We start from the raw sequence: 24,347 nt of genomic DNA on the forward strand, positions 1-24,347 counted from the left end.
GTCTTTTGGATCAAGTTAATGGTTTGGATCATATTTAATGTTTTTCTTTTATTTTTAAAATAAAAACATAATACTACAAATATTGTATGATGAAGACTAAACAACTCATTACATACCGAAAGTATATTGGCTCAGTTGGTAAGAAATTGACTCACATGTCAAATAAATTCGGTGTTTGTTGTCGATGTGAGATCTCTTTACAACTTATATTTAGTGTCAGCTCAGCAACGTTGTTATAACAAGCTTTTTACTAGCTTTATTCTAATGTAATTCATTTTGTATATTTTATGCAAAGAAGCAATTGTTGTTACTTATAGCTAAGGTTATTACACTTTGATATATTCCCCTCAAAGGATGAAGTCTTCTTCCATGAAGCTCTAGCTAGTGCAAAGTTATTTTGTCTACAACTTTGAGTTGGTCTCTTAGAGATAGAAACATTAGTGAAGATGGAGGTTTAATCAACAGATCGGCATATATTGGTGAGTAGCAGGAATGTGCTTGACAAGAAAAGTCTTACTAATGGCCTTCTCTTTTAGGAAGAAAATGTCCAACTCCATATACTTTGTTTTAGCATGGAGAACGTTGTGCTCGGATTGTCACATTATAGCATGGGTATGAGAGTGTCCACTTTGAGCTATGCAAGAAGTGACTCAAGCCAGATAACTTTTGTTGCATTATTGGGCAGGCTTTTATATTGAGCTTCAATGCTTAACCTAGCCATTGATGTTTGTTTCGATAACCACCAAGAAACTTTATTTTGACCAAGATAAACACAATATCCTGATGTTAATTTTCAGTCATCAGGATCAAAGCCCCAGTTTGCATTAGGAAATTTTGTAATAAGACTTGGTTTGATAGGACTTGCTGGAGTGAGAAGTAAACCATGATAAAGTGTACTCCCTAACATATCTAAGTCTGACTTTATATTTTTGAACAAATTCATCTAGATTTTTCTTGTTCCTGAAAACCCAATTACAACTTGTTGCATTTATATTGAATTGTTCCTAAAAACCCAATTACAACTTGTTGCACTTATATTGGAAGGTAGAGGTATAAGTCTCGAAGCGTTGTTGTTGATTATAGTTGCATGTTCAGTTTCATAACAATTATCCACTTAGGATCCTTGAGATCAAGTTCAAAGGAAGTATTTTTCATTTCAACTAAGAGTAATGTAGGATGGAGTATTAGTTGAATAATGACATCCTTTGATCCAGTGGTCATGGAGTGTGTGTAACACCCCGTATTTTTTATTTTTAATTTAATCGGAAATTAAATTATTATTTAAAATTATTTAGTATTTTCGTTGAATTAATTTGGTAGAATAAAGTTGAAGTGTTATTTTATTAATGAGCTTAAAAATAATTTCGGGTTTAATTTGAGTTGTTGTGAAGTAAGGAGGGGGTATGTCACTTAGGCCCAATTAAGTTATTTAAGTGGTTAAATAAAATAACCTTATTATGTTGGATTTAGAATTGGAAGAAGGAAGAGCTATCAAAACACAAAGAGGAAAAGGGTTTGGAGGAGAGGTGAAGAAGAGAGCCATGACGGAAGAGAAAAGCTAGAGGAAGTCCAATTTTCGCAGCAAGTTTCTGCAGTGAAACACCTTAGAAAAACGGACGTTTCTCCCAATCCAACTGTTGGATCCTCGCGGTTCTTGGACACATTGTTCCAAACTCGTAGAGGTAACTTCTGACCGGAGCGATTTTCGTTTTGATGATTTTAAGTCCGTCTGACTAAGCGATTTCCGAATAGGTTTTTGGTGCGTCTCTGCACGTTGTTAGAAAAGATTTTCGGAGGAAGTTAGGAGTGGCGGCATAAGCTATGGCAACCGGGAGAGTAGAGCAATCTCATATCCAGGTAAGGGGGGACTTATCTGATTAACATCTATTATCGGGTTAGGGGTTGATAGTACTGAATAGGTGTAGAATTTGTGTCGATTGAGTCATATGATTGATTTAGGGATTTGGATTAATTGAATGATAATTGATCATTTTGTTGGAATCTATGATGTTTGTGTTATTATGACCTCAATTGATGTTTGTTATGTGTTTTATGATGTGTATTGTGTGTTGTATGTGTGTTCTATTTCCTTGAAAACGTACTGGTATGAATTGAATGGGATTGGAATGTGTGGAACACTGTATTTCTGCAGATTTGGGGTTGCAGGTACGCAGTAACCGGTTACCGAGGGCAGGGTAACTGATTACTGCAGTGTAAAAGGGGAAAGATTGTTGGCTGGGAGTCGGTAATCGGTTACTAAAAGGGGGGTAACCGATTACCCATACAAAAACCAGGGGAATGTGTTTCGTGAAACAGGGTAACCGGTTACTGGCATTTGGGTAACCGATTACCACTGATGATTTTTGAAAAATGAGGTATTTTGGGAAATTCATAACTTTTGAACCGTTGGTCCGTTTCGTGTGTCGTTTCGAGCTAAACGAAGCTTGTGAAATAATCTATTTGATGATTAATGTTGTGATTGTGATTGAATGATGCATATATATATATATAAACATGCTTAATGATGATGATGATGAGGATTATGATGAAATGAGTATTTGATGATGTTACTCATAGACTTGACGATGGTATAAGTATGTTCATGTATGTTTGCATTCATTCATATTCATTGATGATGTTGTATCCATTATGTTGTGTTGGATCAGTAAAGGGCATGATTCCCATTGTGTGGAATTTGTGCTGGCAGGGCCGTATCTTGATGATGTTGAATCGGTCATGGGTTATTCCCATTTGATGATGTTGGTACCACATGCATAGTTTCAGTTCATACATATGCATACTTTTATAACATGATTGGATGTATTCCAGTGTTATAAATATCGATGACGTGTTGGTTGGTTGCTTATGATGATAAAACTTGTCTGAATGTCTGTTTATGAAACGATTGGGTGAATGATGCAACTATGATGTGTTATTGCCTTATAACCTTATAACACTTGTTACTTATGATGAGACTCACCCTTACATGTTGTCATTTTCAGATTGAGGATAGCAGTTGTTCGACTCGGTGAGGATTAGCTCATGAGTTAGTTGTTTAGTTAGCGTCAGGTGTCATGCTCTGATATTTGTAACACTGGGGACGCGATGTTTTGAGTTTATGGTTTATAACTTTGGTTATGTTTTAATGTTTGAAGGATAAGTTTTAAACATGTTAAACTTAATCCGTATGTTTTGTGTTAACATGAAATGTTTTTAATTGATGATGATTGCCTCAGTGAATGCATGACATAACTGAACGATGTTTTAATTAATTATTGAATTGTGGCACCCTTATTTTCATGTACTCTAAATAAATTTATTTAATTTGCCGCGGGGTTTAGAATGGTGTTACAGTGTGTGTTGTGGGGATGAATTCTATGTGGTTGATTCAAAGGGATGAGAGATGTTTGTGTAGAAGAAAAGGGTGAGGGGCTTATGGCTGAGGGACGGGTATCTAGATTAAAGTGATGATTTAATTATTGAGGTATAGAAGTGATTTTGTTTTAGATATTATGTTCGGACATGTCATGAAATGTGGAAAATTGAATAAAACTTAAATTAGGTGAGTTGTTGGTTCTGTTAAAGGTTAGGTTTCAGATAGAAGCAAAGTTATGATGTTGTGGTAGGCTTGTGTACCAACGAACATGATTTATTCCATTTGTATGGGATGCATGAATGGGTGTGATGTTGGATTAAGAGAATGAGATAGGGTCTGGTATGAGATTGGTCTTGGCTGAAGAAGTTTGAGTTGATGGATAAGTAAACATAGAGGTATATAGGAACATAAGTTCATTGAATATTACATCTTTAGAGATGTCAATTTTGCCAATACTTTCCAAACACATGTACTCTTTATGGTTAGATAAATAACCCAAAAACACATATTCCCTTGAATGATAAGAAAATTTGTCAGGATTGTAAGGTCGAAGATATGGATAACAGGCACAACCAAATGCTTTAAGGATTTTGTATTCATGGATTTTGTTATAAATAATATATTCCAAATCAAATAAGGTAAATTAGCAAAAGCTACTTGGAGACGAGCAAGTTGCTCTAATCCAATAGTTGCTGAAGCGCAAGCAGAAATCCAAACTCGATATGGTGATTGAGATGGAAACGGATCATATTTTGTTCAAAACTAAGTGTAAGCAGATTATGGTTCAACTTATTGAAAATGAAAACATCGTCAATATACGAAGGAGGATGGACAATGTACTATGACTTACAATGATATGAGAAATGACACGAGTGACAAAAGTCACCTTGGCTCTCTAATTGAACAAATTAAGGTTAAGCTCGGAACAATTTCATCATGTGGGAAGAAATAGTGAGTGAGAAGCTCATTAGCTTTCCTAATTGACTTCTCAAAATAAAAAAGTCGGGGGATGCTCTTTTCACCCTGAGTCATGCCCTCTACACCCTTATAAATCCTAAAATGTCCTTAAAACGTCCGAAGATGCATCTCATGACGTACCCAAAATCACATTAGCCTTCACGTTTTTTAGATTCACTCCAATTTTACAAAAAGAGTAATGCTACTCTTACACCCAATTCCTACACCCAATACTTACACCAAACACTGTTTACCGTATTTATACGGTGAACAGTGTTTTTAAAATAAAATAATAATATTTATAAAAAATATTTTTTATTTTTAAAATTATGGACGACACTGTTCATGTACAAACGTGCATTAACCAAGTTCAATATTGCATTAACCAAATTTTTACACTGTATTAACCAAGTTTGATGACTGCTAAAAATTATTTTTAATACCTGGATTTTGCATTAACCAACTTCATTACTGTATTAACCAAGTTTTTACACTGTATTAACCAAGTTTGGTGACTGCTAAAAATTATTTTTAATACCTGGATGTTGCATTAACCAACTTCATTATTGTATTAACCAAATTTTTACACTGCATTAACCAAATTTGAATAATGTTATTCTCACACCCATGAACAGTACTTTACAGTAGTCACCAAATTTGGTTAATGCAATGTAAATTGTTGGTTAATGAAGTTATAAAGTTGGTTAATGACACAAATTTAAAAAAATAAAAAAGTATTTATTATTATAATAATATTTTACTGTTCATAAAATATATATTTTTATTTAAAAAACACTATTCACCGTATAAATACGGTGAATAGTGTTGGGTGTAAGTATTTGGTGTAGAAAGTGGTGTATGAATAGCATTACTCTTACAAAAATATGGTCACGAGATGTTTCTCCACATATTATTTGGATGCATCCGGAGATGCATCTCCAAAATACCCCTTGCACTCATTTATGGGTTTTTTTTATTAACTCAATTGATTTAATTAACAAGTCGTTGATATTTCCTTAGATGGATTTTTAAAAATGCCCAGCGGGAAATTTGATAAAACACCACTGTTATACCCCAAAATTTGCCCGCATCTTTTTTCAGAAATTAGGCAACAAACTTCTGTCTAAAAATTGAGAGTTTCATATAAATCTTGGATTTTATTTCATAAATATCCTGATTTTATGAATACCCGGTTTTTAGAATTTTTATTATACGGTATTTTGGTTCACTGTTGAATTTTCACTTTAATTGCTACGTTAATGTCTGAACAGTCAGTTGACAGTCAAACCCGCTGACAGTGCAATTCTCCGTGTTTTGTACCATCAATCAAATCAATCTTTTGCATTTCAAAATTCCAAGATTTTTGTTCTAGAAGTCTTCTGAATATCACATGATTAGCAGAGACTCAGCACTGCACAAAAATCAGGTACGCTTAACTGTCTCCTACACGAACAGTCCCTAACTAGGGTTTTTGTTTTTTTTCAGGAGAACAAGTTTTTGAGACCTCAAATGGATTTCATGGACCTCCATATATCTCAAAGTACCACCATACAAATTTTCAAACTTCAAATTCGCTCAGACGCATAGTCAGCAGCTCAAACAGTCAACAGACGACCCGGTTGACCAAAAAGTCAACAGACAGTCAAAAATGAAATTTTTTGTCAACATCCATATTTTGTCAAAAGATTCATCATTTGATCATTGGTTGATCATAATTCATCAAGGAAAGATCAAAAATCAACAAAACCCTAAGTTTCAAAATTAGGGTTTTCTCCTAAAAAGTCAACTGAACTTTGACTGGTCATAACTCTCTCATCCTTCATCCAAAAAATTCAAACCAAAGCTCATTTTTAAGGAAATTCAATTATCTTTCAAATGAAATTGGTCCCATGGTCATTAGATTCACCATTTGAGAAATATGAACCAAGACATTACAGGTCATTTTCAAAGTCAACAAAAAGTGGTTTTTTGTCAAAGGCCATAACATCAAGATAACTTCTCCAAATGAAAAAAAGTTTCCAAAGTGGCTTGTAGAGGACATCTTGAGGTTTCTAAAAAGTACAAGAACTCCTTCATATGATAAAAATTGAGGGATTTATGCCTTGTTGAAGTTGGCTATTTTTTGGGAAAATGCATGAAATCAACATTGACCAAAAGTATTTTTTTCCAAAGGAGACCAAATTTCCATGATCCAAACATGTTTCTAACAATGCTAAGGGCCTCCCATGATCAACCAAAGGCCCATAACATTTTATTGCTTTTGTTGGTTTAATTTTATTACATTTAAGATTAAATTAAAAAAAGAAATGGGAGGATAATGTTATGTGGCTTGGATATTAAGCTAAGGTCATCAAGAAACATTCAACTCTGCCACAAGAAGCTAGTACAACAGAAGAGAGTGGGAAAATCAAGCCATGGTTGCTTGAATTCAAAGCTACATATGTTATAATATTCAAAAATTCAACAAAATCATCAATGCTTCCTAACTTAGTTTTTAAGCACTTTCTTTGCCTATAAATGAAGTATAACACTTCATCAAGGAAAAGAAGACAGGATCAGAACCAAACCTATGCTTGTAACTCACTTGTAACACATTTGAAATTTTCAAAGAAACTTGAAATTCGAATTTTCAGTTTAAGTCATTTTTAATCCTAACTAAACACTCAAACATCATCTCTGAGCATCATTGAACCTGTTCCAATCAGTTTCAAGCTTTGAAACACAAAGAATCGAGCACCATAGCTCACGGTTTGTGCAAACAAAAACTTAACAAAATCTCATCATACACTCACATCTAGCACGATGTAATCATATATTTGAATTTAGTTCATTGTTCTGATCGTTTCTGGATGGTTAATTGAAGATTGAACATGCATCCATGAAGATACCATTTTAGGGTTCTTGAACTCTATTTTAGGGTTTTTCTTAAAAGGCAAAATTAGACAAAATTAAGGGCATGGTTGAATTCAGTGAATCATGACGAATCAAATGGATATGTCGCGAAAAATTTCTATGCCTGTTTACCCCTATTCGCTATTTTGCAGGGATGAGTTTCATCTATTACAGCACTTTTTGGCAAAAAAAACGCTATTAAAAGTATTGGCTGGAGGTTGAAGACGAAGGCGTGGCGCCATCTGATTGGCCAGTTTGAAAAAGCGCGCGTTTTGTCTTATTCTCGGATCTGATGCTTCGCTGACTAAACTATTGCCATTCGCCACACGTCCTTGTCCATTAGATCATTTTAATTCTCTCATCTAACGCTCCTTGTCTTGCAGGTTCACCATAGACCCTAGGGGTTTGCCACACATGATTATTGTTTTATATATTTTCTATTTTATTTTATTTTCTTTACAAAATTAATTTAAAATAGTTTCAAAAATCAAACAAATATAATAAAAATATTTCTAGGTTTATAAAATAATCTATTATTTTTTTTTGACATAAAAATATTTTATTTTTCTTAATAATTAAAATATTTTGTTTAATTAATTAGTATATATTTATATATTTGCTTTTTAATTATTCAACCAATCAAAAAATCATAAAAAAAAAATTTCTTTATATTAAATTTAGTTTATATATTTTAGACTAATTTTGTACATATTTAGAATATTTTTCTCTTTAAGTTTTAATTATTTATGAAATTATTTGCATAATTATATGTTATTTAACTTAATAGTTTTCAAAACAATTTCAAAAATTCCAAAAAAATTAGTTTTATTTTAAAATTAATTAATAAGCATTTTGAACATATTTTAAACTTAATTTTTAGGTTTAAATTTTATTTCTACCTTTTTCCTCATTTTAATTAAATTAATCATGCATTAATTCTAATTAAAATCAATTATACAAAAAATCCAAAAATATTTCTTTTATCTTATTGCAATTTAAATTCCTAGATCAAGTGTATAGGTTGTCAAATTCATGTAAATAGCGTAGTTTACATTTCCCGCACAATCGATGTAATAGCGTAGATTTACTTTCCGCATTTTACATTCCCGCATTTTAATTTCAGTACACATATAAAACTGCGTGTATGTCAAGAATAAAAACTGAAGCGTTAGATCACTAACTTCAAAGATAAAATATCTGAATCAAAACACAATCACATTTACACCTCTTAGGGTAATCCCTCTTTTACTCTTTTCAAAATCAAAATCAAATTCTACTGTTTCAAATGAAAAAAATCGAACTTTCGTTTACATCCGGTGAAAGGAGAATTTTCTAAAGGAAATAGGAAAAGACCTTATAACTTAGGGTAGACCTCCTAATTTGCTTGCTCAAATCAAAACAAACAAATGTCTCATATATCATTGTTTTCAAAATAAAACTTTCAAAAAAAAAGACAATACTTGGTATATATCCAAACAAGGATTATTACGAAGTTAACGTTCTTTTTTTTCAAAACATCTTTCGAAAGATAAAACACTTTGTATACATCCGCACAAGGATCATTACAAAGTCAATTTACAAAGGTATTTGAAACCACATACAAGCATTTCAAGGCAAGAGAAAAAAATGATTCAAAACAAGTGAGTTAAGCAAACTAAGAGCCCATGGATAACCATGGATACAAAGGGTGCTAACACCTTCCCTTTGTATAACCAACCCCCTTACCCAGAATTTCTTAAAGGTCTTTTTCTGTTTCTTTTATAAACCTTTCCTTAATTGGATAAAATAAAAGTCGGTGGCGACTCTCTGATTTTTCAAAAACACAAAAGCAAAGAGAAGAGTGACAGTTCGTATATCTCTCCACGAGAGGTACGGTAAAAAAACCGAGGGCGACAACCACCTTGCATGATATTCTTCTTCATGCTAAAAACACGCTCCATTGCAAAACCCTTTAAAAAAGTTCTCTCAATCTAAATCAACTTTTCAATACCAAGACATCATTCTCGTAGTTCATCACTTCAAAGGGAGCAAAACAAGTCAGGATTGCATGTAAATTTCATTCATTATATCCATCATTCCTTGCACTAATATGGTTTTCATGCTAAAAAATGAATGATGAGTCTGGATATACATCTCCGGACGAAGTTTGGTGTGGTCCGGATGTGCATACCCGGATTTCCCTGATAGTATGAGTTTTAACATTTTTTTGTTATTGGTGATATTAGATATGGTGCATCCAAATATGTTTCTCAAAGCTATTGTGAGTGTGGATGTTAAAACAAACAAAGTGAAGCATGATGTTAAACTAGATGAAGTGAATGTTAATGTTAAATTGGATGAAGCGAATGATGATGTTAAACCGGGTGCTAGGCCAATTGTCGTCGAGGTAGATGTTCGTTCACAATTTAAAAATAAAGAAGTGTTTATTGTTCGTGAACATGTGCTACAGTGGGTTTGTAAGGAGACCTAAAAATTGGGGTTTGTCAATGTAATTAGAAAGCCCGACAATGGTTTGGATAGTAGACAAACAATTGTAACAATTATATGCAAAAGAAGTGGCACTTACCAACCAATGATTAGGAAGTTGAAACATGATGGTACTTGATCAAGGAAATGTGACTGTTTGTTTAAATTGTACGGATATGGTATGACATATGAGACGTGAAGATTTAATGTGATTTCCAGTATACATAACCATGCCTTGATTGACAAGCTAGTCGTTCATCCCATTGTATGTCTCCTTATTTCAGACATGACAACATGTATGCTCAAGACAACAAGGTAGTAGTAATATACCCATATTAGAGATGCAGCGACTATTAAAGCTTTTGGAGAATGAAGACTGTGTTTCTAGGTAAAGAGATTGTGAGGATAAAGTCATTGTTTGAAATTTTTTTTAAGTCATCTTAATTCCATCAAGTTGCTCAACACATTTCCCACCGTGTTCATAATTGATTCAACATACAAAACAAACAAGTTTAGACTTCCACTCTTAGAAATAGTTGGTGTAACTTCTACGAATATGACTTATTTGGTCAGTTTTGCATTTTTGGAATCCAAAAAAGAGGACAACCTTACATGAATTTTGGAAATTTGCAAGACTATGTTGAAGGACCAAGAAAACTGGCCATGAGTTATAATCACCGATCGCGACACCACATTGATGAATTTGGTTGCAACAGTGTTTCCTACATCGTTTACATTACTTTGTAAGTATCACATAACAAAACATATGGTTGGCACGCAGTGCCGGCCCTGGGCCAGGGTGGGCCTCGAGAATTTAGGGGCCTCAAATTGTTGATGGGTTGTTTTAAAAATATAATATATGTTACACATATATATTTCTTGTTCACAATATTAACCATTCATTTACTGTAATCGTGTGGAAAATAATCTTACTGTCTAGCTCGAAGTAGTGAGTTTAAATCTTGCTTCAAACTTATATCCAATTAACTGTTTACTTTTTGTAAATGCAATATAAACTTTAACATAATATATTAAAATTTTGAGAATCTGATTGATCCATGCGAAAAGATACATATGATTGATCCAATAGCTCTTAGACATGACATAAACTCGATAAATACACGAATTCTACACGAAAAAATTATGAAAATGTTGTATCAAACAACCCTGGTTTTGATTAATTACTCAATTTTTTTGTTAGGGTCAATTTTTATTTTTTTGCCCCGGGCCTCTAAAAAGTCAGAGCCGGCCCTGTTGGCACAAAAGAAATCAACGATGAAGATGGAAAAATTATCAAACCTGGTGTAGTGGTGGAAAATATAATGGATGTGTGGAATTCTATAATAAATTCTTCCACAAAACAATTATATGTCAGGAGTGTGTGTGTGCGATATATCCAGATTTGTTTAAACAAGTTGAGGGTACTATTCTGGACTAACTTAAAGAGAATATTGTTTATGCATATAGCGATAAAGTTCGACACTTTGGCTAGACTAGAGAATTGGTTAGGAAACAATAAAGGTGATTTTTTTTTAGATTGGGACGCCGTTAACCAAATGCTTCGAAACTAACATAATAAGATACTAACATCTTTTGGCCTAAGCATTATTGTATTTGAACACAAATTCTAAAACAACATCCTTTATTCACACTTGATTGACAACGTATCTCGGACGACATTGAGTTTTATTTTTCATGAAGCCAAGTGAGCAGATAAAACAGGTTCAAATAGCTCAAAGTATGCATGTACACTTAGGAAGAGTTACAGTCTTCCATGTGCTTGTTTAGTTTTAAAGAAGATGAAGCTCGAGAAAATAATATGCATGTGTACATATTTAGAGTGTTTAGGCTGATCAGTCAAGCCGGTATCAGAGAAGGAAGATGGGTACGAGACGATACAGATATAAGGATATGATTAGCCTCAAGAAGACTATTAAACCAGTTCAGGAAGAACCCACAACCCGGTATGGATTCTCAATCCAGTTGAGGCCTTCATCCGGTTGAGGCAGCATCTACAAGTCGACATACCTCATTACGAATGAACTCGGGGCCATTCTGTCATAGTCTCCTGTAACCGTCATCCACATAAAGGGACTCCACCGTTATGGAAGTTACAATCCTTTAAAGACCATACCACAAAAGTTACTAGAGTTCACCCATTATAGAGGGAATCCGAAGTTCCTCCATTTTGAGGGTGATTATGGCTCCAACAACTATAAACAATGCTCTCATATGAGGGATAAGCAAGACGCATTTTATCTTTAGCTTGCATTACTTGTACTGCTCAAATCCATAAAGCTAAACACTACAAACCCTTGTGCGACCTCGCCGAAATCTTCTTTCGGGAGGTAATCAAAAGCGTTCTACAGGAACAATATGGATGAAGTTTGCACTCACTAGAAAAGGCTACGTTTTGACAATAATGGTGTGATGGATGATAAATCAAACATATCTATCATGACCGAATGGAAAGTGATCCAAGCGAGATTCATGAAAGTTGATGGCATGATGAAATTTCACATCAAAGAGTAACTGAGGAAGATCGCTTATCCAGAAGCAACATATTTGAAACCACTGCCCGAACCAGTTAAAATAAAGGATGCCCTTAAAAAGGTCAAACCGACATAAAGTGACAACTCCACGAGACGGTCTCCTTCGCATTTTGAACATGTTGACTCACATTTTCTGGATTATCCGACTCTAAAATCCCAAATGAATGTTTTCAAGGATGCTCCCATTAGCAAACCATCTCTTTCACCATAATTACCAAAAATCATCCATATTGAATAAATGTTACTATTTGTGCACAAATACATTGAGTGGACTATAGATATTGGATGTGAAAATAACTATGGTTTTCGAGTTGTTTCGGGTTTGTTCGGCAAGGAGATAACGACTTCCAATTTGTTTGTCGTTATTTTATACAAGAGACGAAGACGCATAGGGAATCCCACACAAAGCTATATGGGAACAAAACAAATTACGATGCAATTCTCAATGATTTAGTTCCTTGTCTTATGGGTCCGACTCAGTTTGAAAAATGGGCGCGCTTCTAAAAAATGAGACACTTTATAGCTAATTCTTATGATAGGATATGTATTGCTTTAACATTGTATGGTTTCTCCGAAACATTCTTTCCATTTAGGAGTAAATCACCTCAAAATCCATCAGAACGCATCATGTGTATTGATTTGCTATAAAAAAAACATTATGTTCATGTTTATTTGAAATTGGGATGTCCTGTACCAAAGACATCACTAGAGTGGACGTCACATTTCACACAAGATGCTGAAACATGGCCGAATCACTTTCTAGAAAGGAAGGAAGAGTTTACCAAGTTGATCAACATTGAAAGAGAAGAAAATAAGGAAAGCCTGAATAATGAATCAACAATAGATTTAAGCAATGACATGTATTTTGATGCATTTTAGTTTTAATCCAACGATGTAACGCGTTTTTGTATGTAACACACTGCATAATATTGTACAATTGGATGGTATTTTTGAGCAATTTTTGTGTTTTAAAATTCAGCTTTATATAATACATTGGTTTTGTTTTGCATAATTTTTGTGTGGATCCGAATATGCATCTTCGGACACACCTTTTAATTATTCAAAAAAATAAAATAGGGGACTGTACAAATGCGCATCTCTAGATAAACCTTTTTTATTTATTTAAAAAAGGGCGGATCCGAAGACGTATCTCCGAAGTCTTTTCTGCATATATGATAGGATTGTGACGTACGTATTCATCTAAAAACTTTATAAATAGAGTCTCTCATTCTATTTTCTTTACAAAAACCAGAATGAGTACATATCTCAATCTTGCTTTTGTGTATTTTAATGACACAAATCCACCACTTTAGTCTAGGGTTGCAATGACACACTTCTCGTCATGGAATATCAAGAAAATCGGAGAGTTGTCAAACTCGAGTACCGTCCATTCTCGATTGATAATGAATGCAAGATATAGCCCACCATGCATGAATTGAAGATGAATAATGATTTAAAGGTCACGTGGAGTACTTTTTACAGTTACTCAATGATGAGTCCGGTTGAAGTGGATGAATGATTCAAATATCAATCGAAGATATTAAAGGATATTACAATATCCTGGACCACTCGTTTGTAATGACTTGTAGTGTTAAATTTATGTAATATTTATTTTGATGTTTAGTTGTGACTTCCTTTTCCACTTTACCATTGTTTCTTTTGGTTTGAACTAATAAAGTAAATTTTAGAGATGTATTATCCGAAACGTTCAAAGAATAATGAACTAAGGGAGGTTACATAAATACATCTTTGAAATAATCTTTAAAACATACAAAAATGTATCTCCAGAATACAATAAAATTTAACAAAACAACAATTTTTTAACATTTTTCGCTTGAAATATGTGAAAAAAAGACACGTTCAAAGATGGATAGAACATCCAAAAAATCCAAAAAGATGTTGGACTATAAAAATATGAATAAAAAAACAATTAAGTTTTCTAAATATCCATTCTTTAAATTATTAAAAAAAACTACCAACCTTAAACAATCCAACCGTTTGCTTAATATGTTTATTTTATTTCTTTTTTTTTTTCTTTCTTAATAGAAACCGGGCGTTACTTTTCAAGTTATATTTCCGTTTTGTTGTCTTTCTGGATTAGAGTTTTCTTTACGTTTTTTTTTAGATTTTTAATAAAAAATAAAAAATGAAAACGATTTCGTAAAATTCCAACTTATTCCAATTTCAATCATTCATTATAATCAAACATTGGAATCTACCACCCAAATCGAAGACGACCGTTCTCACTCAGATGCAAAGGATTCGTATGCCACGTCAGACAGACATATTTCCACCAATTCAATAAACCCCATTTCCAGGAATCTTCCCATCACAACCGACCAATTGAATAATTGTCCAAACCAAACATCCTTCACTTTCAGAACGCGCTTTCTTCTTTTTATTTTCCTTCTTCCTCAATTAAAAATAAGCACTTAACTAACATTAAATAAATTTAAAGAACAATTTAATATTTCTTATATTTAATTCCCAACTTTTCATAATCTTACAATTTTAAGACCAAAAAGCTAGTTTACTGCAATAAAAAAATTTACAACAAAAAAAACAGACTAAGAAGAACAGCATAGATAATCAAAGAAATTGTCTCTTTTTTTTTTTCATTTAATAATATATTTATATTATACCGTTGTTATTATGCATATCATGATCATGATGATCACATGGTATCATCTTCATCAGATAACATCACAATCACAATCACCATCATCACCATCGTCGTCATCACCGCTGCATCTCCATCATACACGAAAACTCCTCGAAACAGACAAACCCGTCTCTGTTTTTATCAACCCCCGCTATCATACGCCTGCACTCCTCTAACGTGCACCGTTCATCCCCAATCGCTCTAAAAACCCTCAACAACTCCTCCGCCGAGATTCTCCCATCCCGATCCGTATCAAACACCTCAAACGCTTCCCTCAGTTCCTCCTCCGGGTTCGGGTTCGAGCTAACCGAACCGGATCCAATCCGGTTCATGATCGATTCCACGCTTATGCATCCTCTACCATCGCTATCAACTTCGCTTATCATCATCTCGATTTCCTCAGAGCTCGGCGGCCGAGCACCAAGGCGCGTGAGAACGGATTCAAGCTCTTGCCGCGAAACGACTCCGTCGTTGTCGCGGTCGATTAACTGAAAGGCTTGTGCGAGCTCCCATTGGACTTCAACGGTGACATCGGACCACGAGCTGGATGACGCTTCGGGGAGGACGCTGGTAGGTGTTTGAGAGCCTCCGGTGACGGCTTTATGAGTGGAATCATCAGAGGAAGAGGCTGACCCGAAGGAAAGCGGGTCGGATCTTGATACGGAGGATTTTTCTTTCTTGGAACGGAAAAGGCGTTTGGGAGAGAGGCTTTTAGGGTTAATGAACTTCATTGGAATTGAGATGGAAAATGAAAGAATGGATGGAATGGAGAAGAAAGAAAGAGGAGGGATAAGAAGAAGAGAAGAGAAGGAGAATTGTGTTGTGAGGGGAAAGTGAGAGGAAGGTGAAGGGGTTAAATGGGTGCAGTGAAGGCAGGAGTAGCAGGTCCATTCTTTTCTCAAGTGTAGCTTCCACGAAGTTTCCTATCATTAATAGTTTGATTGAAAAAGTGTGTGTATATATAATTTTTTTTTTTTGAATATTTTTGTTCTTTATTCGTTGTCATTAATTAATTCTTAGTTGTTGTCACGAAAAATATTTAAATTGATTAAATAAAAGAGTAAATCATTTTTTTCTTTGTTGTGTGTATTTTTTTAAGGTGTGGTCAATATTAAATTATATGGGTGGGGTGAGGTGGGGTCCGGTAACTTTCCAAGAATTTGTCTTGTGGAGTAATAAAAAAAAAAAAAAACTTGTTTAGTAAATAAAACAAACTTTTCACGCATTTTCTAATTTCTTGTTTGAAATATATTTTTATTAACAATGAAACTTAATTTAATTTAATTTGATTACACTATATTTTTTTATATATTTATTTTACCGTTCTTATCAAAATAGTTTTTCTTTAAAAAAGACCGAGCCTTTAAGTTTGTAAAATATAACATATGTTGTAATAAAATATGATATTTAGTAACATTTTAGTATTAAATAAAAATTTTAGCCATTTTTATGGAAGTTGTTTTATGGTGGAACCATAATTGTATGGTGAAAGAAGAAATATTATTTGCTACGATGGAGTTGAGTTTCTAATGCAAAGGAGAAAAGACGACTTGTAATATTAACACTTCAACGTTCAAATAAGTAAGAGAATAAAATGTGATGTGAGAGTGAGAATGAATTTGAATACTTAAAAATTATGCGTCTTTCCTTTTAAATAGTGGGAATAGCTCTCAATAAAAAAACATGAATCACTGTTAACTGTCAAGTTAATTTGGATGATCTATAGAGCTTCTAAAGGCAAAATTACTTGTTTCAGGGGGAATATAGGTCTACCTCTTATGCGCGCTTTACCACTTTCACTTTACCATGAAGCTTTTCCTCTTGGGTCTTGTGGACGATCCAAAATAGTTGCCCCTAAGCCATTGTCTATGCTTTGTAGGATGAGGGTTTGCGATATATGCTCAAGTTCAGTTTCTTGGTCTGGGGAAGTGAACAACCTTTGATGGTACGTCACCTTCATTGGGAACATGCTCATTTAGTACCTTTCTTGTAATATGTAACGTTTCGTTGGAAATAACTGATGTGTGTCTCTACACTATCTATCAATGAGGTTTTCTCCTTTTAGAGTACTTGAGTGCTTTGCACGATCTTCGATGAAATCTCAACTGTTGATGGTGGACAATGGATTATACGATCTTTAATGAATAAAGCGCATATAAGAGGCATTTGAAACAATATTTTATCTTTTTTCTACCTTTAGTCACCTTCAACGTAACTTATTTATGCTTTCTACCATCATTATTTCTTGCGAGTTTTGCTGCTCTAGTTTTTTTGTTACGTTCATACGTAATCTTTGTTCATTAGCACTCGACATGCACAAGTAATCGATCAGTCTTCCTTAGGATAAAGCCAACAATTTCCTTTCACTTTTACTTCTTTTTTAAGGTTTCCTGAGTAGTGATATTTCAATACTTCTACTTTTTTCTTCAAGATATTTCTTTTAATGTATAACCTTTTTATAGGAGAGTTTGTGTTTAATTTGCTTATTTACCCCATATTGTTCATGTTGGTCTCAATTTCGCAAAGTTTTTTAATGTGGAGATTTCGCCATTTGTGCTTCAGAAGGCGAAAAGAGACATCTCAGTTGACTGGGCGGATTGGGAAATATTGATGAACGTATCAGCTTTTTTCCACGAGGCATGTGCGAGAAATAAACAACAACACGTGAAATCACAAACAAAGGTGAAGAATAAGTGTTTCTAAAAAAATTAAAAGTATAAAAAGAAGAAGATTAGTGGTCCAAGAATTTATTATATGCACTTTCACGTTAGTGAAGTGCGCGATCTATCACACTAGGAAGTTTAAACCACACCACAAACAATTAAGTTCTTATTAGGGAGTGTTTAGAGCACTTGAGTATCTTAGGATAGAAGGAACATCGCTACCATGAGATATATGGACATAAGTTAGAGCCTCTCTATGAAACTATGTTAATTAAGAGTGAGACATTAATGCATCTATTTCCAATGGTAATGACATCTCATAGAAACTCTTCATCTACTTTTGCTAAACAGTTGACCTAAAGGTGTACATTGCAAATCACTCATTCTACATAATAGAACAAAATCTTGAGGGACAACTGTTCTAGGCAGTTCGCAAGACCCGTAAAAAAAACTCAAGAGCAAACTCGAGTTTAAAGACATGTAGAGCACATAGGCTTTTGTTCTAATCAGAAGAAGAAAAGTCTACCCTCCAACATATCAATTGGCATCCGGTCCAATTTGACGATTGTCAACACACCACAACACATCATAGCGAGCAGTTTCAATCAATTTTAAAATATAAGGGTAAAACACGTTATTTCATGTATTCAAATTCATTTCACTTACACATTGACAAGTGCCAAAATGTAGTTATTTTGTGTATGTAAATATATGCACTTATCGATACTTTTTGTTAATATCGTTTGAATAATTCACCATTTTGTGTATATTTGTATCGTTTGTGTTTTATTACGTTTTTGTGTAAATATGTACCGTTTGATAGTTTTGTTGTCTTTTTGTAGGTATTTTTGCATTTTTTGAGCCTCGAGGAATAAAGTGTCGAAGACACGGCTGCAGACGCGTTTTGAAGAAATAAAGCTGTTGTTCTGGTGTAGCTCGCATCGCGCCGGATTAGGGCGCGTCGCGCGCTGTAGGAGTAAAAGAATAAATTTTTGGCAGAACTGAGGGCGCGTCGCGCCCACTGCGAAATTATGTTTTTGTATAAATAGTTCAACTTTGTGTTTTTAGGTTTTTATCACCTCTTCTTGGACAAAGTTGAGCTCTGATCCATTCTTTATAGTTTAGAGGTTCAAGCAACACTATTGGGTGTCTCATCATGTCGATTTAGCTCGGGTGGTCTCCGATTGTGCCGACAAACACGAGAAGTTTCCGCTTGTTCTTCTTCTTCCCTGTGACCCATTTCAATGGTGGGGTTTGTATGTATATTTTTCCTCTCTTGTATGTATATTTGTTGATGTTGGGATCGTTTATATATTCACTTTACAAATTGTCATTGTTGTTGTTCTTGATCTTTTTGCTTAAATGCTTCGGATTTGTGTTGTTGCAGAAATGGACATCATAGATCTTGATTTGGAATTAAATCTGTTAGTTTCTAGGCTTCAGACATGGATTTAGAGCTAATAACCTTAATGGGTATCGATTTTAATGCCTCTGTGTTGTTTGTGTCGGTGGAGAAATCGCTGATGTGAATAGTACGGTTGAGCTTTCGCCAGTGTTACAGAAATGGACACTGATGTGGCGTCTCGAATGATGCCTGGTGATTTTGATGCGTATTGTGAGTGTTGAGCGATAGATTTTCCGAATTAAGTATTCGACGGGTTAAGTAGAAATACGATTCCAAACTAAATGATCTTAGGCTACAATAGATTGTTTATGTGCTTTTATTTACTTTTCCCGCATTTTACCTTCCGCACCCAATCATGAAACTTAGAACGCGAGATAGTCGAATGACAGTTCTTCTCAACCAATCTCTGTGAACTACGATACGATATAACCTATATCACCCGGTAATAAATAATACCTATTACTTTTTACTTGCCGCTTTACCGCTTCAGCACCCATTACTTCTAATTTCTCTCACTAACTTAGATGTTGGAGTGTTAATCTTACAGGTCAATCTATTTTTTACAGTATAAAAATATAAATTTAGCGTAGCAAGACACATCTATTTTACTTCACATTTTATTTCTAGTTCATAGCCAAACCATTTATGTGAGAGTTTGTTATGTTTGATTTAATTTTCAAACAATGATACAAAATTCAATTTGAATATTTTTTAGAAGGGTTAATACCTATTTTGCCCCCTGCCATATAGGGCGCATTTGAAAAACCCCCCTGCAAAAAAAAAAAGTTGCAGGAATTCCCTCAACATTTTAAAATAATTCTTCTTAAAACCTTTTCCATGCCACATCACAAAAAATGCTGATCTGTCACGTTTTTTTCATTTTTTTTTCAGAACTTAAATGCCACATGTGTATTGGATAGTGTAGAAAGACATTAATGCCCTTCAGTGTTAACACATAAATGTCTTCTTCTTCCTTGGAAACCCTAAATCTATGTTACATTCTACATCTTCTCCATCGTTCTTTTTCATTCAATAGTTCTAGTCCCGTTTTTTTAATTCATCTTCATCCGCGCGACTTGTTCTTGTAATACTTCTTCTTCATCTAATTCTTCATCCAATCAGCAAGAATGAGTTACCCAGTTTGTTCTTATTCGTGCAATTCTTCAAACAACAAGGTTACTCCTAAATGCGACCATAACATGTCCATGAAGATGTTTGTTTCAAAATTTGCTGCAAATCCTGGAAGAAAGTATTGGAAGTGTAAGTTTTGGGGGAGGGAAGATGATTGTAACCTGTTTCATTGGGATGATGAGCTTAGTGGCGAAAGAGAAGCAAATGTCATGGACAGAGAAGTTGTTTATGTGATGAGGAAAATGGAGAAAGATTTAACAAAGAAGATGGAAGATTTGAAGAAACAGCTTGATGATTTAAGGAAGAAAGTGAAGTTTCTTATTGCTGTACTTGTTGATATGTGTTTTTTCTTCATGATTCATGTAACACACATGGTGCAAAGTTAGATGTATTTATAGTCCAATTGTAATGTAGTATGTTGAAGTAATGAAGTTCTTGTTCTTGTTTGAAAGCAAACAGAGTGTCCAAACAGAGTGTCCTATTGTAATGTATCATGTTGAATTAATGAAGTTCTTGTTTGAAAGCAAACACAGTGTTGATAATTTGTTGAATAAAATTGTTTGTAAAACATTACCTAAATGTTGAATTAATGAAGTTCTTGTTTGAAAGCAAACATAGTGTTGATAATTTGTTGAATAAAATTGTTTGTAAAACATTACTTAAATGTTTTGGAAGCAAACACATTGTACTTAAAACTCCCATCAAACATTATACTTAAAACTTGTTTTGGAATCACATTACAAATAAAGTTACAAAAAGGCACATTATGTGCTTACAAAATGCTAGATAAAGTTGCATAATCAGAGGTCCTTAAAGTTACAAAATAGTAGACAAATAAACTACTGAGTAAATCTTCTTGCAATGTCCTTCCATTTATCTGAAGAGTCATCAATCACCAATGGTGCATCTGAAGTTGAGCCAGGCCCACTAATTTTCCTTGAATTTGCCAAAATCTTAATCCTTTCACTAACCCTCTTCCTCTTAGGCTTGCCAACAGGTCCCTTTTTCTTGGTTTTTTTTGCAACAGATGCATTAGACTCAGGCTGATCAGCTACTATGGTTGTTGTTTCAGTTTGAACATGTGATGCATGGACTGGATTAACTGTTGCAGTTTGAACAGGTGATGCAGGGGATGGATTCACTTCTGCAGCTTGAACAGGTGATTCAGGGGTTGGATTCACTGCTGCAACTTGAACAGGTGATGCAGGGGTTGGATTCACAACCTGTGATTGTTGTTCTTCAAAAGCCTGCATCATGTCATCAAGCATTGTCTCTAATTCAGGGTCTAATTCAGGGTCACATTCAGGTTCAACTCCAGCTTGTGCAACAGATGTAGAAGCTTTGCTCCTTGGTGTCTTTCTCTACATAAGTCACAAACATACATAACAATAGAAGCATGAAATACAAACCATAAACATATATAAGATCAACAATTATTGTTCAGTGTTGTTACCTTTCTCTTCAAGGCATTGGGATCTTGTTCAGTGCTCTTACACTTCCTTGAGTTATGTCCAAATTTGTCACACTTGGTGCATCTATAACTCACACCAATTCTCCTCATCCTTGATCCATTTTCATCTTGCTCTCTAATCCTTAACTTCTTAGGTCTGCCAGGACCCTTCTTATATTGAGGTGGTTCCATGTTCTCAACATCCACATCCGGCCACCTGTCTATACCATTAATTGGACTGACATTGTTTTCATAGCAACATGTGTAAGCCTCTCTCATGTAACAAGGATCAACATATGTTTCAGGATTCAAATTCTGATATTGAATTGCAGACATTGCATGTCTGCAAGGGATGCCCACAAGGTCCCAAAATCCACATGTACAACTTTTTTCCCCAAGATTAACAACAAATTGTAGCCCATTATATGGATGGTGCACATGCCATAAATCACCCATGCTCCATGTTGGCAGCCATTCTCCACTCATCAAAGTTTCCTTATCTAATCTTTTCCTAGGATTAGGCATAACATTATGTTTCCACTTGTCAAGCTTAACCAGGCTATTGGCAATCCTACCCATTAAATAGTTCCTAATCCATTCTACCATTGTAAGAATTGGTTTATCCCTAGCTTGTAAAATTGTACTATTAAATGATTCACTTAAGTTATTCATCAGCATATCACACTTAGGGTAAAAGCTAAAGGAATGCTTACACCATAACTTTGTAGGTACTCCCATCAACCACTCCCATGCCTTCTTATCCAATGCCTTGAGCTCATTCATCTTTTTCTCCCATGCCTGAATGTATGTAGCTTTGGCAGCTCCCATGAGTAGGTCCCTGATAGCAGCTCCACCACCAAACTTCTTCTTGAAATTTGCATATAAATGCCTTAGACAAATTCTATGTTCAATTTGCTCAAACATCTCCTCAAAGACACTTACAAGACCCTGAAACACATATAAATACATAATTACTTACATACAAACCACAGATCTGAAAAAAAAAGTAACATAAATCAAGATTACCTTTTGTTGGTCTGATATAAAGACATACTTTCTTTCAATCCCAATGTCTTCCATAAGTAGCTGCATAAACCATTTCCAACTTTCCTTTGTTTCAGTCTCTACTACACCAAATGCCAAAGGATAGTATTGGTCATTTGGATCCCTTGCCACAGCCACTAATAACTGCCCCCCATACTGTGTCTTAAGGTGACACCCATCCACTCCAATGAATGGTCTACATGCCTTTGTGAACCCTTTCTTACAACCATCAAAGCAGAAATAAAATCTACCAAATCTAGGAGGTAGGGTTGGAACTGGTCTCTCAGTATCAATCTTTACAGTATTTCCAGCTGAATGTTTCTTCAGCTCAGCTGCATAACTCCATAACTTGTTAAATTGTTCCCTTGCATCTCCTTCAATAATCTGCTCAGCCATGGATCTAGCCCTCCAAGCCTTCCCTTTGGTTATGCCTACTGAGTATTTTTGCCTAAGCTCTGTCATAATTTCTGAAACTTTAACTTTACCTTGTGATTTTCTTTTCTCAACAACTAGCTTAGAGACCCACTTGGAATTGGCAGTTTTGTTATTTAATACCCTAGCACATGTGTGTGTCCCCACCTAAGTTTTTATTTGGTAAGTGTGTCTGTCCCCCACTTTGCTACATAATGCTAAAAACCCACATTTACCCTTGCACTCCACCCTAACCCTATAGCTCTCATTTTTTACAAAAGTTATCTCTCTCCCATTTAAAATTGACCAGTCTCTAATTGCATCTTTAAATTCAGAAAGAGATTTGAATTCCATACCTAATTTGAATTGAAAGTCCTTGTTGACCAACTCACTTCTGAACTTCTCATACTTTGGCTTTGGTTGTTTGTCATCCTTGTCACTATCATCGGGATCAGAGCTATCCAGCTCTTCACTATCATATACCATCTCTCCACTTTTAAAATTGGTAGCATTCCTCTTAGAACTAGAACCCAAAACACTTTTAGGAACAAGAAGATTCACTTTGGTCCCTGTCATACCCCAAAATTTGCCTCATATATTTACAAACGCCATTTTATTTCGAATAAATAAATTGGTACAATTGGTAAGAAGTTGAGCTTGAGAGCTACTAGCGCGAGGCCCCGTGTTCGAATCCCACCTACTAACCTTTTCCTCTTACTTGCTTTTAAATTTAGTTTTAGTTTTATTTTTAATTTATATTCAAATATCACAAAAAAAGACTTTTTATCATTTTAATTTTTAGTTCTCGTATTTAGTATTTAAGATTTTATTATTCATAAAAAGAAATATATATATATATCAAAAATCATTAAAAAAGGGGGATTCAAAAAGATTTGCTTTCATCATTTTAAAATATTGTTTTTTTTTAGGATAGTTCTTATTTAAGAATGAATCAATATAATTGATCCAAATATGTTAAGAATTGGAGTCAAATTAAATTTGATTTTAATTTTTAATTATATGATTTAATTATTTGATTATTCTCTTTTTATTTTAACCTAAAAAAAATCTATATAAGGTACACAATAACCCCTATTTTCGAGATAATTTTTTTACGCACAGTAGCTTCACCGGTACCTTATTCATCTGCAAAACTACCAACAAACATCATCAAAAACAATCCAAAGCATCCATCGATTAAACAAGAGGGAGTTCATGAGGATTTTCGCAGCCATAGAACTCTGAACCCGAGCCAAAAAAGTCAAGGAAAATCTCAAGTTTGGATTGGAGATACAAAGCAATTCAACTGGTTCTAAGCATTGCTACGCGTTCCTTGGA

At 34.4% G+C, this 24,347-nt stretch overlaps 1 protein-coding gene across 1 annotated transcript; it reads right to left on the bottom strand.

The window, feature by feature from the left end:
- Positions 1–14,694: 14,694 nt before the first annotated feature.
- On the bottom strand, positions 14,695–15,816 carry LOC131610019 (probable calcium-binding protein CML36). The gene has a single exon (XM_058881873.1). It carries the CDS (start codon positions 15,634–15,636, stop codon positions 14,983–14,985), a length of 654 nt encoding a protein of 217 aa, XP_058737856.1. The 5' UTR covers positions 15,637–15,816; the 3' UTR covers positions 14,695–14,982.
- Between the last annotated feature and the right edge of the window lie 8,531 nt (positions 15,817–24,347).

This window comes from Vicia villosa, linkage group LG6 (assembly GCF_029867415.1).
Source record: "Vicia villosa cultivar HV-30 ecotype Madison, WI linkage group LG6, Vvil1.0, whole genome shotgun sequence".
NCBI classification, from domain to species: Eukaryota; Viridiplantae; Streptophyta; class Magnoliopsida; order Fabales; family Fabaceae; genus Vicia; species Vicia villosa.